The sequence below is a fragment of the Phoca vitulina genome, unplaced genomic scaffold, assembly GCF_004348235.1.
Source record: "Phoca vitulina isolate PV1807 unplaced genomic scaffold, GSC_HSeal_1.0 scaffold7, whole genome shotgun sequence".
Taxonomy (NCBI): Eukaryota; Metazoa; Chordata; class Mammalia; order Carnivora; family Phocidae; genus Phoca; species Phoca vitulina.
This window is the reverse complement of record NW_022589710.1, coordinates 30,550,284-30,565,125: the sequence shown is the minus strand read 5'-3', so window position 1 is coordinate 30,565,125 and position 14,842 is coordinate 30,550,284. Positions and strand designations below refer to the sequence as shown.

The following is a 14,842-nucleotide window of genomic DNA, read 5'->3' as shown; positions in this document are numbered from 1 at the left end:
GCGGTTTTCATTGCCTACATCCAGACAGGATCAAAGCACAGCCCGTGCAGGCCTCCCCACTTGGACTACTCTCTCTTTTTTCTTAATAGTTTAAGTGCTGCTTTCGGTCATCAGATTACAGTTTGTATTTTTGACTCACTCTAAGGTTTCAGTAGTTTACAGATAGATTGTTTTTGGATTGTAATTTTCATTTGTTTGACCCGAAGATTGCTCACATTTAGGATGATCACATTTCCTACTTCAATTTTTCACATCCAAATGACACCCTAGACAGAATGAAGGATGCTTTAAGTTATAAAATCGGTAAATATGGGTTGTTCCGGAGCACCAGTTGGCCAGAAGTAGCAATGCTCACGGAGAAATGATTCTGTTTTATGAATAACTTGTTAATATTTTGTTTCCTTAGAATATTGATTGCATTACAGATGGAAAGGTAATTTGTTGTACATTTAGTTTTCTAGCACAAAATCATTTCAGCCAATTTGCTGGTAAACATTGCTGTGTTAAAAACTCTTTCATGAGGAGTTGCTTACAGCTGATATATGATCATCCCATGGAAATTAGTAAACTTTTTAAAAAGATTTTTCTTTTAATTGCACAAATGTTGGTGAGAATCCAGCTCTTGCAGCTTTGAAAAAGGGTGTTTCCCCATCTTCAAGATCCTGTCTTGTTTAGTTAGAGTTCTTAAATTCATGAAAAGCAGAGAAATCACCTTAATAAAAAAAAAAGGTTCTCCTCAAAGAAAATGAACCACTGGCTGGGGGTTTCTTCTCCGTCACGGGTATCGATTGCACTCCAGTCTGAAAAGTAAATGTCAGGCTAGGAAGTTGAAACTCTTCTTTCAGATCTTGTCCCCCCTCATCTTTTATATTGTTAATTGAAAATTTTCTTTCATTTTTAAATTTCCTTGAATGGAGGAAGAAAATTGGTGGGTGGTGAATGGTTCAGCAGACCCCAAACTTCCTTAGCAGATTTAGGAAATGAATTTGTGTCTCTTTGACTTGACACCCACATATTTTTCTAGCTGGGTCCCTATGCAGTTAACTTTCCAAACTGTGGCTCCTTTGGATACTTTCCAAGATCCACCACGGACTGACTACAGTATGTCAGTTAAATGGAATCTTTCACTGCTTAACCTGCACTTCTCTGAATTCAAATTGAACTCCAGAGTGCCCTAAATCAGGACACTGGAGCTGAGCTGTTACTGATTTGTGCCAATATGACACATTTAGAGAAGAGTCGAGATAACCTTTTGTTTCCATCTTGCCTTTGGTTGACATTTATGCCCTAACTGCTCATTTGTGTGCAGTGCAGAATCCTCTATCCAGAACCCTCATGCTTCCTGGAGGAGGCAGCAGAGGATGGGTAGTGGGACTCATCCTTATCATCCCCCTCTTGGCAGGAGAAAAATTTGTGAATACTGGGAGGAGAAAGCTGAGGTGGAATGCTCTCCCAATTTTATGCCCGCAAGGAATCTGTAATCCCTTAACAAGATGCCACCAATAGATCTGCTCTATCCTCCATGCACACCCTTTAGTCTTCCCATCTGGCAGTTCTTTCCCACTTTTCCAATCCTGGTCTCCCTTAGAAATCATTTTCAGATGGATTTTATTCATATAAAAATAGATGTGTGTTGGGGGATGGGGGTTGGGAATCTTGGTTTGGGGCTCTGCACAACTTGGTTTGACCTGTCCCCAGGCACCCTCTGCCCCCCCCACACACACACACAATCTGTATGGCTAAACACTGCCCACCTCTTTCATTTCTCACACTTCAACTCTTGTCCAATTTCACTGGATCTGAGTAAAACAGATGGTTCACCTTCATGGAACCTTAAATGTAGCATGTGGACAAGCTTAAGGATTCTGCATAGCCTTGGTTTTCCTTGAAAATGGACTCTACTAAAATAAGGATGATCATCAGTGCAGGATGATCATCAGTGCAGGTCTCACCGGCCAAGCTATTAATGTGTATCCCACCTTCAGCTGCGGACCTGTAGTCTTGGGCTTGAGTACCACCCTGCCAGCAGTGTACCTTTGAGGCTCTCCTTTCTAGAGGCTACTGGAGGCTTGGGGTTCAGGGGTCCGTTGTGAGCCACAGAAGCCCCTCCGTGCTCACCCAGATTTAGAAACACTGTTAACCACAAGGCAAATTAAGGAAAGTTATTTCAGTTGCAATTAGAAAGAGAAGCGATTAAAGGTTCACTTCAATACCCTGAACCCTGGAAGAGCTGGTATTGTTACACAAATAATAATTCTGGACGCCATTTTGTCAGTGGGGGAAACAGTAACTGTAATGAGGCTGGTGAACACTCACAGAGATCAAGAGAAGGGCCAGACCATTTTGGTTTGGAAGGCCTGAGACAAAAAAAAGAAATGATGATACAAGAAAAGAAAACAGCCAAAAGCCAGATGTTCCTCTAGCTTTTATGTATACAGATGAATTCTTTGAGAGATGACAGAAGCCTAGCTTTCATGCAGGGTCACATATGGTAAATAGCACAGTGATATTATCAAATGTTTACCTCCAAAGCCATCTTTGGGCTTTAGGAACACACTCAGCCTCATGGTCTCCCTCTGATTAGCCCTGAAAGTTGACAGGAGGCTCTCAGAGGGGGCTGAGCCTGCAGAGGAAGGTAGCTGGCTCAGGAGGAAATGTCCCTTAAGAGGTATGCTGAGTAAATGGGCTAAATAAATCCTCTTCCTCGGGGTATTCCCCCCAGGTGGGCACACCATGACGTGAGAGGTCTGAGAGGTTTCCAAAGTTAAAAATGAGGCATTGGGAGGGTTATGGTCATTATGGTTACAAACATTCTCACCCGAACCAGATTCACGGAATGATAGTGGTGAGTGTTCTGTCTTATTTAGACACTCCGGTTGGTTATAGGGCTGGAACTGGAGTAGGGTGTGAGGAGAACCATGTCTTTCTGGAGCCAGACAGGGGGCACCATGAGATGGTGTCTTTTCAGCAGAAGCATCCCTCATCTAGATGCCAATGTGCTCAAAGGCATTTTTGGGGTTGGAGCACTTCTGACCCGGATTTAAGGCACGGGCTTCCTGCAGGCACGTGTCCAGGGTCCCGAGCCCAAGAAGAGTCATTTGTGGTTTTTGTTCAAAAGAACAGACTATGAATCCTTCCTTGATAACTGATCAATTCTGAAAATACCTGTGACTCAGATCTGTGTTTATGCTATTCGTTCTCTGGAAATATGAAAAGTATCTACTCTGCTGTTAACCAGTGGTGCCAGAGAGAGCCGCCTCTGGGATCCGCATGCCCACTCCACTGAGCCTCCCCCCCCCACAGTTCCTTGCATTTCCTAGATTAGCTGAGCTCTCGTCCCTGAGTTCCAGCTGTGTAGATAAGAAACCCATTGAAAGATCTTAAAACACAGCCACAGAAAATTTGTTCTGTTAGATAGTGGTGAACTTTAAATTAAAAATGTGGAAAATAATTTAACTTACCTTTTCCTCCCAGGAAACCTATATAACCTATAAATTACTGTTCATACCATAGAGAAGAATTTTTCTAACATCTCAAATATTCAGATTTTCATGCTTTTAGAACTTAACTAATTACATTGTCTGCCCCCCACCCCGACATGAGAAATGCTCCTCTCCATGAAGGCAATTGAAAGAGACACTGGTGTAATTGATATGTCAACTTAAGTGGTCCAGCTAATATTTCTACAAGCAGTTGAATATAAAGTCTAATGGAGATCTTTAAAAGGCTCATCACAGTTATAATTTTGAATTGCTATGAAATTTATAATCTTTGTCCATACGCAATTCCTATCTTGGGAAAATTTATAATAGACATATTGTGCATATATATTTTTCCTAAAGGCTGACTCAGAAAAGGAAGTGCTTCTAACTGAAGCCATATCCTGGGGTAATAGTATCAAATGTTCGTCGCTTTCTAGACAGTGTTCTTGTTTTTGCTTTTTTTTTTTTTTTTGGATAGGCTGTTTGTTTTCAGCGTTCCCTCGACCCAGAATTCTATATTACACACAATTGCTTAAACCCAGATATTATGTGTTATACAATAATTTTAAATATGAAACAGTACATCATGTTAAAGTTCATTACAATTAATAGTGTATTCTAATAACCCTGTCTTGATCTGAACAAGAAAATGTAACTGATGCTTGGCTGAAAGAAAACAAATATTGGTTCAAATTTATTGTCCTACAAGCTCAGTCTTATGAGGGAAATCGACTTGTGCACCTGAACATTTTGACCCATGAACATTATTTAAACATGAAAACAAATCAGAAAATGCCAGTGTCTCACGTGCTTTTTCATTTCTCTGAAATCAGACTGCCCAAAGGATCGTTGCAAGTCCCGGGCTGAACTATAAATCCCCAAATCAAAGAAAATGATAGCCCTCGCAGAATTTCCAGGTCGAGAGAACCCCCTCCCCATGTTTATTTATGAGTCTATTACTTCTTGTTTGGAAAATTTCCTTGACACCTCATGGTGTGTGTATTAGATTCTATTCCCTCTAGTGAGAGGCAAAGCCTAACTAGAACACATGCCTGGGAGCTTTAGAGAATATGATATTCACTCAGCAAGAAGAATGCCTCCCATCAAACAGCCTCCTGGAAAAACGCTTTATGAAGACGGTTTTTCACTGCTGACATGTCAGCGTCTGTTCGCAAGTACTCCTGCTGTTTTTCATAAAAGATGCTTCAGTGTGGAGCTAGGTCTGAAACCAACAGTGCACTTGCTTTTGGTGGTCATTAACAAAGAATTGCTTTAGCAGCATCTAAATTATATGTGTCATAGCTATCATACTCTGCACTGGCCTGGAGCGAGTCTATAGTCACATGTTGAAGGGCTACATTTTGTTGTAATAAATAATTCACTAATAATATTCGGAGGGGCCAACAAAAGTCACATATGTGGAAAAGCTATCTCGGAGGAATTGATTTACTTGGGAATACTCAGAACTGAACCTTAACAAAATTAACCACCAGGTGCCTATACATTTCTCGCAAAGCTGCATCTGGGTTTAAAAGTCAGTGAGACTATTTCACAGGGAAATGACACACCGTTCCCTATTCCAGGGCCATCATTGTACTGTTTACTACAGCTTTGAAATGTTTTCTACTGGAATCAGGTCAAGATAATTTCAGAAACAGATGCAAATCAGCGTTTCACTAAGGGAGTGGACTCCTGTTTTGAATAGATCCAGGATCATATCAATTTATAGTAAACCATTATGATTTTAATCAAATGATGAATATTTCACTTTATGCAGTTAATGCTCTAGAATATATCTTTTTGAGGTTAATTTGTACGTAAACCAAAGGAAGAACTAGCCTCCGTTTGACATGCCAAGTGCCAGTGCAAAATCAGCTCCCTCCTTATAAATCACTGGGAGAGATGATAGGCTTTACTTTTTGTCCCTTGGCCTAAATTTTGCCTCTTAGCTGCATCAGTGGTATGTCTCCCTAATCAAGTCCTGGTGATGGGTCAATCTTCAAAATCATGCATTGGTCTGAGGAGCTGATTAAAATGTATGCTGAATTGTTTGAAGAAAAAGAATACAGTCTAGATGAAAATGCTGTGGAGTGATTTCCTATTAAATTTATTTCACCAACATGGATATCAATCTCTAAGAAGTTGAGCTAAAAGATTAAACTGCAATTACTAGCCCTTAATTAGAATGTGAGCAGCTTTTATAGTCTCTGTCTGGATGTCTCACGAGCATACTGATTTCTTGTTAATACTGACCCTTCCTACCTTGAAACAGCGATGTATGAGAGGTAATTGGGTTTGAGGAAGCATTTAGCAACTCTCATGAAGTCTTCAATTGCTTGCCCTGAGATATGAAGGCATCAATTTTTTTAAAAAAAATTTCTTTGCATTCTACTTGACAGATAGTTGCTGCAATCATGGCCATTACTGGTATCGTCATGATGGCATATGCAGATAACTTCCACACAGATTCGATCATAGGAGTGGCATTCGCAGTGGGCTCAGCCTCTACATCTGCATTATATAAGGTATGTTGTGCCTTTTTTTTATGTGGTTAGCTGTCATTCGTAACTTAGATGCAAGTGATAAAGGAAGCCAGGACAATGAAAGTCGTGGCTAGAGAAGAAAAAAAAAAAAAGATGGTTCAAATAAGGCTAAGTACCATTTACTGGGTACTTGCGACATGCTGGGCACTGGCCAGAAATTTTCACCTGTGCTAACTCAACTTTCTGAGGCACAGGCACTGATCCCCACTTTCCAGATGAGGAAACTGAAGCTTAAAAGATTAAGTAACTTGCCCAAGGGCACACAGCCAGGCAGCGATAGAAAGATTTAAATTCTGACTGGCCACGTCCAAAGCCCATGCTCCACGCCTCGGCCCCTCCACAATCATCAATCAGTTGCAGCAGGGGCGGATAAAGACTCCTCTTCTCTTTAAGTTTCTTTATGTTACCTATCTACAGTCATTATCTTAACTCCAATGAGGTGTTAAAAATAACAAGCAAGCCGTCACTTGCGAGTTGACTGCTACGTATTAACCCGAAGCCACAGGAACTCCTGTTATTAGTGAAACGAAGGGCCTCCTTTCCTCTCTGATGGATACTCTGAATCTGCACTATGTACTTAACACTCGTTCTCTGCTGGAGCTGCCTGTCTTCAGTGGAAAATCTGTTCAGTCGTCGCCCCTGACTTCAGAGGCAAGGACTAAGAGAACAGATCTAAAAGGTTATCTCCAAAACTCCACTTTTCAGAGCCAGCTTTTGGGATGTAGCTAAGGCACTGTTCCACTTTCCCCTCTCTTGGTGTTTCAGTGAGAAACTTCTCTGTGAAAAGCAGGAAACGCCCTTTGCATCCCTCCTGGATGCCTGTTCTGATTATTCACCAACACTGCGGCTCCTGGGGCACTGAGTCTATTTCCATATTGACATTTCCTGGCCCACTGATTCTGTGACAAGCTTGACAAGTTTTCACTCAATTGCCATTAGTGTCTAACTGGCCCCCAACTGAGACTCCACTGAGGTGTCTGATGGGACCAAAGAACAGCACGTGGTCAAGTTCTCTTGATTAACTCTCTCAAGAGAAAAAAATAGTAAGTTTGGTTAAAATTAAAAGCAACCCCTGGAATTGCTATGTGACTGGGATGGCTGTCTTATTGAGGTATTCTCCTGACAATGTTATAGATGTATTCATCCTGGGAGCAGTAACATTTGCAGACATGCATAAAATCAAATGTGCACCGTCAGGAAGATCTGCTCCATTCTACATTGTTCGAGGATTAATATAGGAAGCAGAAGGGTTATAAAGCCAAGAAGTATCAACTAGACACCTGGGTCCTCCTTAGCCCAACGTGGCTTTATGTTGACCATTCACACCTCCTTGCTATCTTCCTCTGTACACAGATTTATATCCAGGAAAAAAATTTTTTTTTTAATCTGGAGAACAAACAGTATTTGTGAAAATATGTTAAGCTCAGAGAGAAAGGTGCTTATAAATCCAAGGCATCATTATTATGTCTCTCAACAACATAAAGATCGTCTCTCTAATTTAGTTTTTGGTATCTGTCAGATTATGGGTAAAATGAATCCCATGCTTGAGGGGAAGAATTGATGGCATCTCAACCCTAGATTGTCCTGGGTTTATCTGCACTCTTAGTTATCATTCACCCTATACCCATCCCCGATGGTGGTATTTAACACAATGCCTTCAGCAGTTTCCAACATCATAAGGAATTCATTTTATGGCATTTGCTGTTTCATATGAAGACTACAGGGCATTTTACTTCCTTATCTCAACGGCCCATTTAGTGCCATGGAGTTGGTGGGGTAAGAAGAAATAGAGGATAAACTCTGGGCTGGTCAGTTCACTGTGTAGAACTTGCCTTTCTGCTCTAGCAAAGTTTTTAACTGTGTGGCTAAGGAGTTTCTTTCCCAATCCAAGGTTTTGTTCAAGATGTTTCTTGGAAGTGCCAACTTCGGTGAAGCAGCACACTTTGTCTCCACATTGGGTTTCTTCAATTTGATCTTCATCTCTTTCACCCCGATCATCCTGTATTTCACCAAGGTGGAGCACTGGTCCTCATTTGCAGCTCTGCCATGGGGCTATCTTTGTGGGATGGCCGGGCTGTGGCTGGGTAAGTGGCCCTGGGTTTTGCCTTCCATTCCCTATGTCACTTGAACTTTCCTTGGATAGATAAATGATCATAGTAGGGTTATTCCCTTGGGAAACTTCGTCCTCTATTTCCCAAACTTACCTAAGGTTGGCTAATGGTTAGAAGGTTCTTTGCAGGCTATTGCTTCATTAGATCAGAGATGTTCAACTGGTATACCTCCCATGGGTTAATGTGTGAGCTGGAGGCCCAGGCCACTCTGATCACCACTGGTCTTCAAGAAGCCTTGTCCATTCTTCATGATGTACTGTATGATGTCACTGTGTTCCAGGTGTAGCACGGTGCGTCAGCAGAGGGAGAGAGGAGATGGTGCATTCAAGGAACTCAAAGTGGATCAAAATAGATGGAACACCAAGTGCAGGAGGAATAGGGAGGAAGGAAGGAGATGACATTCTGGAAAGAAACAGGTCATGAAGGGCCTGGAAACCCGTTAAGGGAGTGGATTTAAAATCCACTGAAAAATCTTTAAGCAGAGATGACAGGCTCACATCTGCATTTTAGTCAGCCCACTCTGGGGCTGTGTATGGAGAAGGAATTTGAGATAGGAAGCCCTCAGCAAGCAGGAGAAGAAGGCAGAACTAGACTTGGTTGCCCTTCTAAGTAGGCTGTGCCTAGTCAATGACCAAGAAAAAGTCAACTGGAGTCTTTTTAATGTTGTCTCTCCAAACTCCCCAAACTCAAGGTGGTCTGCTTCACCTGAGCAACCAGGGGGCTCCCACTTTCCAGCTGTGCTGCTTCTGTCACCAGCTGTAAAAGGAACCTGAAAAATAACAAGCCCACTCTTGTGTCCCCAAGCAGGTGAACAACAGCAACCACGACATGACTCAATGTCCCTTTACTCAGAGCCAAATCACTTTCGTTCTGCTCCTCTGTCCTCACCCTTCCTAAGGACAGCCCCCTCTGCCTGGTCCCCATTTACCCACCACACTTGACCTGCAGGACGTCTGCCAACCCTCAGCTGTCCTTCTTTATCAAGGTGACATAATCTGAAGCAGCTTTGCAATTCCTGGGAGAAAAACATGCCCGGGTTTTCATTCCCACATAAGCACTGGGTCATCTTTTCTCTACTTTAGCCCAGGCCCCTAAGGAGAGGTCTGAGACAAGAGAATGATCAAATGTTAATTGTTGGTCCTTTGAATTCTACTTTTGAAGTCCAAAAATATGTAGTTATGACCTTTCATAACCTCTGCTAAATTGAGTGGAATTCAATAGCACTGTTTCCATAAGACCCAAACATCCTAATTAAAAGTGCCTAGATAATTTCCTGGCCAAAAACAATCTAGCTGGGAGCAGTCATAACCCAAATTTCACTGACTCTTGGCCTCAGCTGTGTACACATGATCTCCAGCTTTCTGCAAAGTAGCCCTTCACCTACATATATCCCTTGGCAGGTCTAATACATGCTCCTATACCAGCCCCACTCAGGTTGGGTGTTACCCAGCCTACTGGGTACTAGTTCTCCATCAAGCAGCATGATCTCCATACTCCACTGGGTATAGTGCTGCCCAGTACCAGAGGGGCTCCACCCAGCCCGTCCCCAGCCCACAGCAGTCCTCATGGTGCCAAAGCTGCTCTGTGATAAAATGAGGGGACAGCCTCTCTCCTGACTGTGTTACACACCCCAGGGTTTATACAATCTTCACTGCTCCTGTTCTTGAGTTTTTATTTCCATCCCTCTCTTCTCCATTGTAACCAGCTATGATCTGGCTAGAGCTGGGCTGGACAAACAGCCGGTGGCCCTCTGGCCTGCCCACATTGTCTGTAACTACAGCTTTTATTTGCTTAGGCTCACCTTGCTTCATTCCTTCTCGAAGGTCGGGCTATCTGCCAGGGAGTGCCTAAGCCCAAATGCAGGTTGGCCTGGTCCGTTCCCCTGACATGTCTGAAGCCCATTTCAACTTGGGCTGGGCCCCATGCTACAGATAACATATTGAATTATATATTCTTGTCCTTAGGTTGTCAGAAAAATGAGTAAGTGTTCTACCTAAAGAACTGATTAAAAACGGACAACACATTTCAGTGAAGCCCCCTGTTTCTTGCTGAGTGGGAAGGGCTCAGTTCTCACCCAAACACCAATACTTTCAATCCACTGAAATACCCAGTTCAGCTAATAAAATAGCCATGCAGGAGTTTACAGAGTCTGTGTGGGACTGAAAAAATTCCTGACTTGCTAGAGTGTGCCATAGTTGATTCCCTGAGTCTGGGGAGAGAGTTAAGGGGCAGGAACATTTTCATTGTAGCTCTGCCATGAAGGAGAAAGAGTTACTAACTGAGGAAGGTCCTCTGCCTTAATTGCCACTACTATTATATGATAATTATGAAGGAGCCCAAGTTTTATGAAAGTCAAACCCACTGTCTCTAACTACCAAGTACAAGTGACTCCAGATAAGTAAGTTAGTGGGCTTAATTAAAGCAAGAATTGTAGATAGCATAGAAGAATAAACACTGTCCTGAATGGAGTAGTTCTAGAACCATCTTTGGTTCTATAGAGATATAGGCAACATGGTTGAGTCATTTACAAAGAGATCTCTCTGAATTGAGGACCATTCGTAGTTGTTAATACTCATCTAAACAACCCCTAAAACAAACACTGGATTGAAATCCATTAAAATAATGCTATGTAGGGGCACCTGGGTAGCTCAGTGGGTTAAGCGTCAGACTCTTGATCTCAGCTCAAGTCTTGATCTCCTAAGATCCAAACATTCTAATTAAAAGTGCCTAGATAATTTTCTGGCCGAAAACAATCTAGCTGGGAATAGTCATAACCCAAATTCCCAGTGTGGAGCCTACATAAAAAAATAAATAAATAAAATAAAATAAAACAATGCTACATAGCTTATCATTGTTTTTCTTTTTTTATAATTGTTTTTCTTTTGAAAACATGTATTTTTGATCATTTTTGTAGGGGGTAGACGATTGTTTTATATTTTACTAAAAAGATCCAAAGATATTAATTAAAAGGTATCTAGTTACACCTTCCTTTGGTTCTGTGGACCTGCCCTTGGGTAATCTGTGCACAAGTCAGGATGCGGAAAAGGTCCCTGGGGTTCAGTGCATTACATTGAACACACTTTCGTTTGTCTGCATGATGCTCACCACGAGAGAAAGGAAATAAAAGCGCATAGGCCATGCTTGGATAGAGCTTTGTTTTGGCAGTAACATGAGAGCCTTTTAGTTATCAGGAATATGTCATAATATAACAAAGTAACAAAGGGAAAAAGCCCAAACTTCAATCATTGTCTGCTTTCAACCCCTGGCTGGCCCCAGCCTACCTTTATAGTGCTAATAAGCAGTGTCGTGAATTGATTGTTTCACTGCTTTGCATTTGCTCAGTATGCCCCTTGCCAGCCAGTTGGCAAGAGATCAGGCAGTCAAGGTGGCAGAGGAGAAAGAAGAATAGACTACTTCAATGGAGAAGCGTGCATCCGGCTCCCAAATTAGAGAATTAATTGACCAAAGGTGCAGACAGTGTAGAAGGCAGGTTTAACAAAAACACTGGTTCTATTATGTTAAGAAGGAAAGAGCCCAGCAGATCAGTTTCCCTTCATCATCTGTATCCTTTATTTTACAGCCTTCAATATCCTGGTGAATGTCGGCGTGGTGCTGACATACCCAATCCTGATCTCCATCGGGACAGTGCTCAGCGTTCCTGGAAATGCAGGTACTTGTAGGATTTGACATGTGCGCAGTCTCTTGCTTGTGTTCCTTTTACACCCTGTGTTGTTTCTTCGAGCAATTGTGAATTATGTCCCTTGCCTGGGAAGATGTTTTTAAATATCGGGAAGGTGGCAGACAACAGAACAACTATGCAGCAGATTTAAAATTTGCAGCTATAAACACTGTTTTTACTCGGTCGTGCTTTTAGAATTAAATACCAAATGTATCATTTGGGTTTCATGTAATCTCCCTGACAACCTAATTTTGCGGTATTTTTAGAGGAAGTCCTGTGGAAACAAAAGGCATCCCAGCCAAGGACTCTCAAGTAAACGTCACTAATGAAAGTGTAGGAAATGTTCAGGGTGTTGGCTCCCCATCAGACTATCCGTGGGGAGCGGCAGAAGCTTCTCCTGGGGGCACAGCAGATGGCCCTCAGGAATAGATACAGGAAAAAGCAATTGGACTCACTTCAGGGACAAGAAGAGAAGCTATTTTTCCAGGATAATCTTCCTAGTGCAACCTGTCAATGAAACAAGTAATGAAAGTGAGTGATTTGGAACACCGTATAGTCCTTCTAACTGTAAAATTCTATTTTTCCAAGTCTCGGGTGCCCACCTTTCTCTGCCCTGGGACAATCAGCAAGTGTTCATTGAGCACTTACTGTGTGCAGAACTGTAGAAGAAACGGGGGGCAGGGGGCGGGATGGATATTATTGTTCCCATAAGAAACTTTCACCAAATTTGGAAAACAAGCCCAGCATATATGAAATAACTTACAACCCCACAGTGTGATTTATTAGCAAATGCCAAATCGTGTGAGACAGACTCTTAAGACTAAAAGATATCCAGAGGAAAGAAATATCAGAGAGGAGAGGAGTTGTCAAGGAAGTTCATTCATTCACCCAGGGATCCGGTCATTCAACACATCATTTCTGAGCACTTAGGATGTGCCAGGAACAGTGCTAATGCTGGTGAGGGGTCCTGAGTGACACACAGTTCCTGTTCTCTGGACCGTGCAGTACACAGAGGGAGACAAAAGGAATTGAGTAGTTACAATGTAGAAAGAGAATTGTCTCGATAGAGGTGTGTAATGAAGGCTCTGAGAGCACACGGGAGTGGCTTCTAGGGAGGCTTCCTGTAAGAAGCCAAAAGAGAGAACTAACGAAGGGATTAGCTGGATGGTGTGGATATGAGAAGGAACGGGCATTCCATGTAAAAAGAATAGCCTATGCATGACCAAGAATTCCACTACTAGGTACATATGCTGAGAAACGGAAAACAGGGACTCAAAAATATACTTGTACATGAATATTCATTGCAGCCCTATTCACAGTGGCCAAAAGGTGGAAACACCCAAATGTCCATCAACAGATGAACTGATAACCAAGTTGTGGTACAATGGGATCTCATTCAGCCATAAAAAGGCAGGGAGTATGGAGACATGCTACCACATGGTTGAACCTCGAAAACGTCATGCTAAGTGAAAGAAGCCACACACAAAAAAGTCACATGTGGTATGATTCCATTTATGTGAAATCTCCAGAATAGGTTAACTCATGGAAACCAACAGCAGATCCCCACACAGGAACTGGGAGGTCGGGGAGGGAGCTGGGGAGTAGCTGCTTCATGGGTAAGGGGTTATAATTTGAAGTGATGGAGATGTTTTGGAACCAGATGGAGGTGGCGGTTGTACAACATTGTGAACATACAAAATGCCACTAAATTCACCTGAACAGAGTTCATTTTAATTTATAGGAATTTCACCTCAATTAAACATTTTTTAAAAAGAACAGCATGTGCCAAAACGTAGGCATTAACAAGCTTGGCTCATCTGAAAAATCATCAGCGGCCCAATGAAACTGGAAAAGTGTGAAGGGACGCAGAGGAGAAGTTTCAAGAAATAAAACTTGCAGAGGCAATTAAATGAGATGACATGAGCCTTGAAGGATAAGCCTGAGACTTAGAGAGAAGAAACAGAAAGCAAACAAAGGGAACGATAGAATGATATGGAGAAAGGAAAGACGAGCTTGAAAGAACAAGGGAGACCTTAGAAATCTCTAGATGTAGCACTGACTTTGGTCATTTGTTCTCAGAGAAACCTAGAAACAGTCACAGCCTATGACAGACCTGATTTTTCTGCCCTAGCTGTGGATCTCCTGAAGCAGGAGGTGATATTCAATGTCGTCCGCCTGGCCGCTACCATCATCATCTGCATTGGGTTTCTGCTGATGCTGTTGCCGGAGGAGTGGGACGAAATTACCCTGAGATTCATCAACAGCCTGAAGGAAAAGAAGAGCGAGGATCATGTGGAGGACATCACTGACTCCAGTGTACACCTGCGGACCAGAAGCCGGGCCAATGGGACTGTGTCTATACCGCTGGCTTAACGACGGACACATTTTGGATGCACGTGTATGTATATTCTGTGAATATAATAAAATTTTCTCACTACCTGTACACTCAAATGACAGTATTAACTCTGAATTTCGATAAGTCATATGTGAAATAATGCCAATGATAAAAGTTTACATTTATATGCTTATCGAGGAACTGGTGTAAATAATCATAATAAAAATTTTTTATTAAAACATATTCATCTTTGTTCTATTTCTTCTGTTTTGGAGGGAATTACCCCCCCCACCCCCAATTTGCAAAGTTTCCTGAAAACATGAGATTCTACTAAGTTATGGGTTTATCATGACCTTACCCTCCCTGGGAACTGAGATGTTTTCGTTCCATCAGAGAAAGTTCCATAAGAGGAAAACACATGTAAAGGATACACACTTTATATATATTTAAGTCCAATAAGAGCCTTAAGTTTGAAGGCTGGAAAGTAATTAAACAACTATCAAAAGAGTATCTTCTATATGCAACACTTACACTAGGAAAAATGAAGGTGTGAAGATATAGAAGAACCCGTCTGTCTTCCGACGTGCTTAGAGTAGTACAGAGCGTAAGAGTCGTTACAAATATCTCTAATACGAGGTAGACATTTAAAAATGACACAGGGATTACAGAGAGGACATCTCTACAGCGCTTGA

General features: G+C 42.0%; 1 protein-coding gene across 1 annotated transcript in view; it reads left to right on the top strand.

The window, feature by feature from the left end:
- The window catches only part of SLC35F4 (solute carrier family 35 member F4), a 227,628-nt gene extending 213,241 nt beyond the window's left edge, over positions 1-14,387 (top strand). The window contains exons 5-8 of the mRNA XM_032405187.1: positions 5,882-6,007; positions 7,917-8,109; positions 11,717-11,806; positions 13,947-14,387. Coding sequence (XP_032261078.1) covers positions 5,882-6,007; positions 7,917-8,109; positions 11,717-11,806; positions 13,947-14,188 — 651 coding nt within the window. The 3' untranslated portion in view covers positions 14,189-14,387. The remainder of the gene's footprint in view (positions 1-5,881; positions 6,008-7,916; positions 8,110-11,716; positions 11,807-13,946) is intronic.
- The last annotated feature ends 455 nt before the right edge of the window (positions 14,388-14,842 follow it).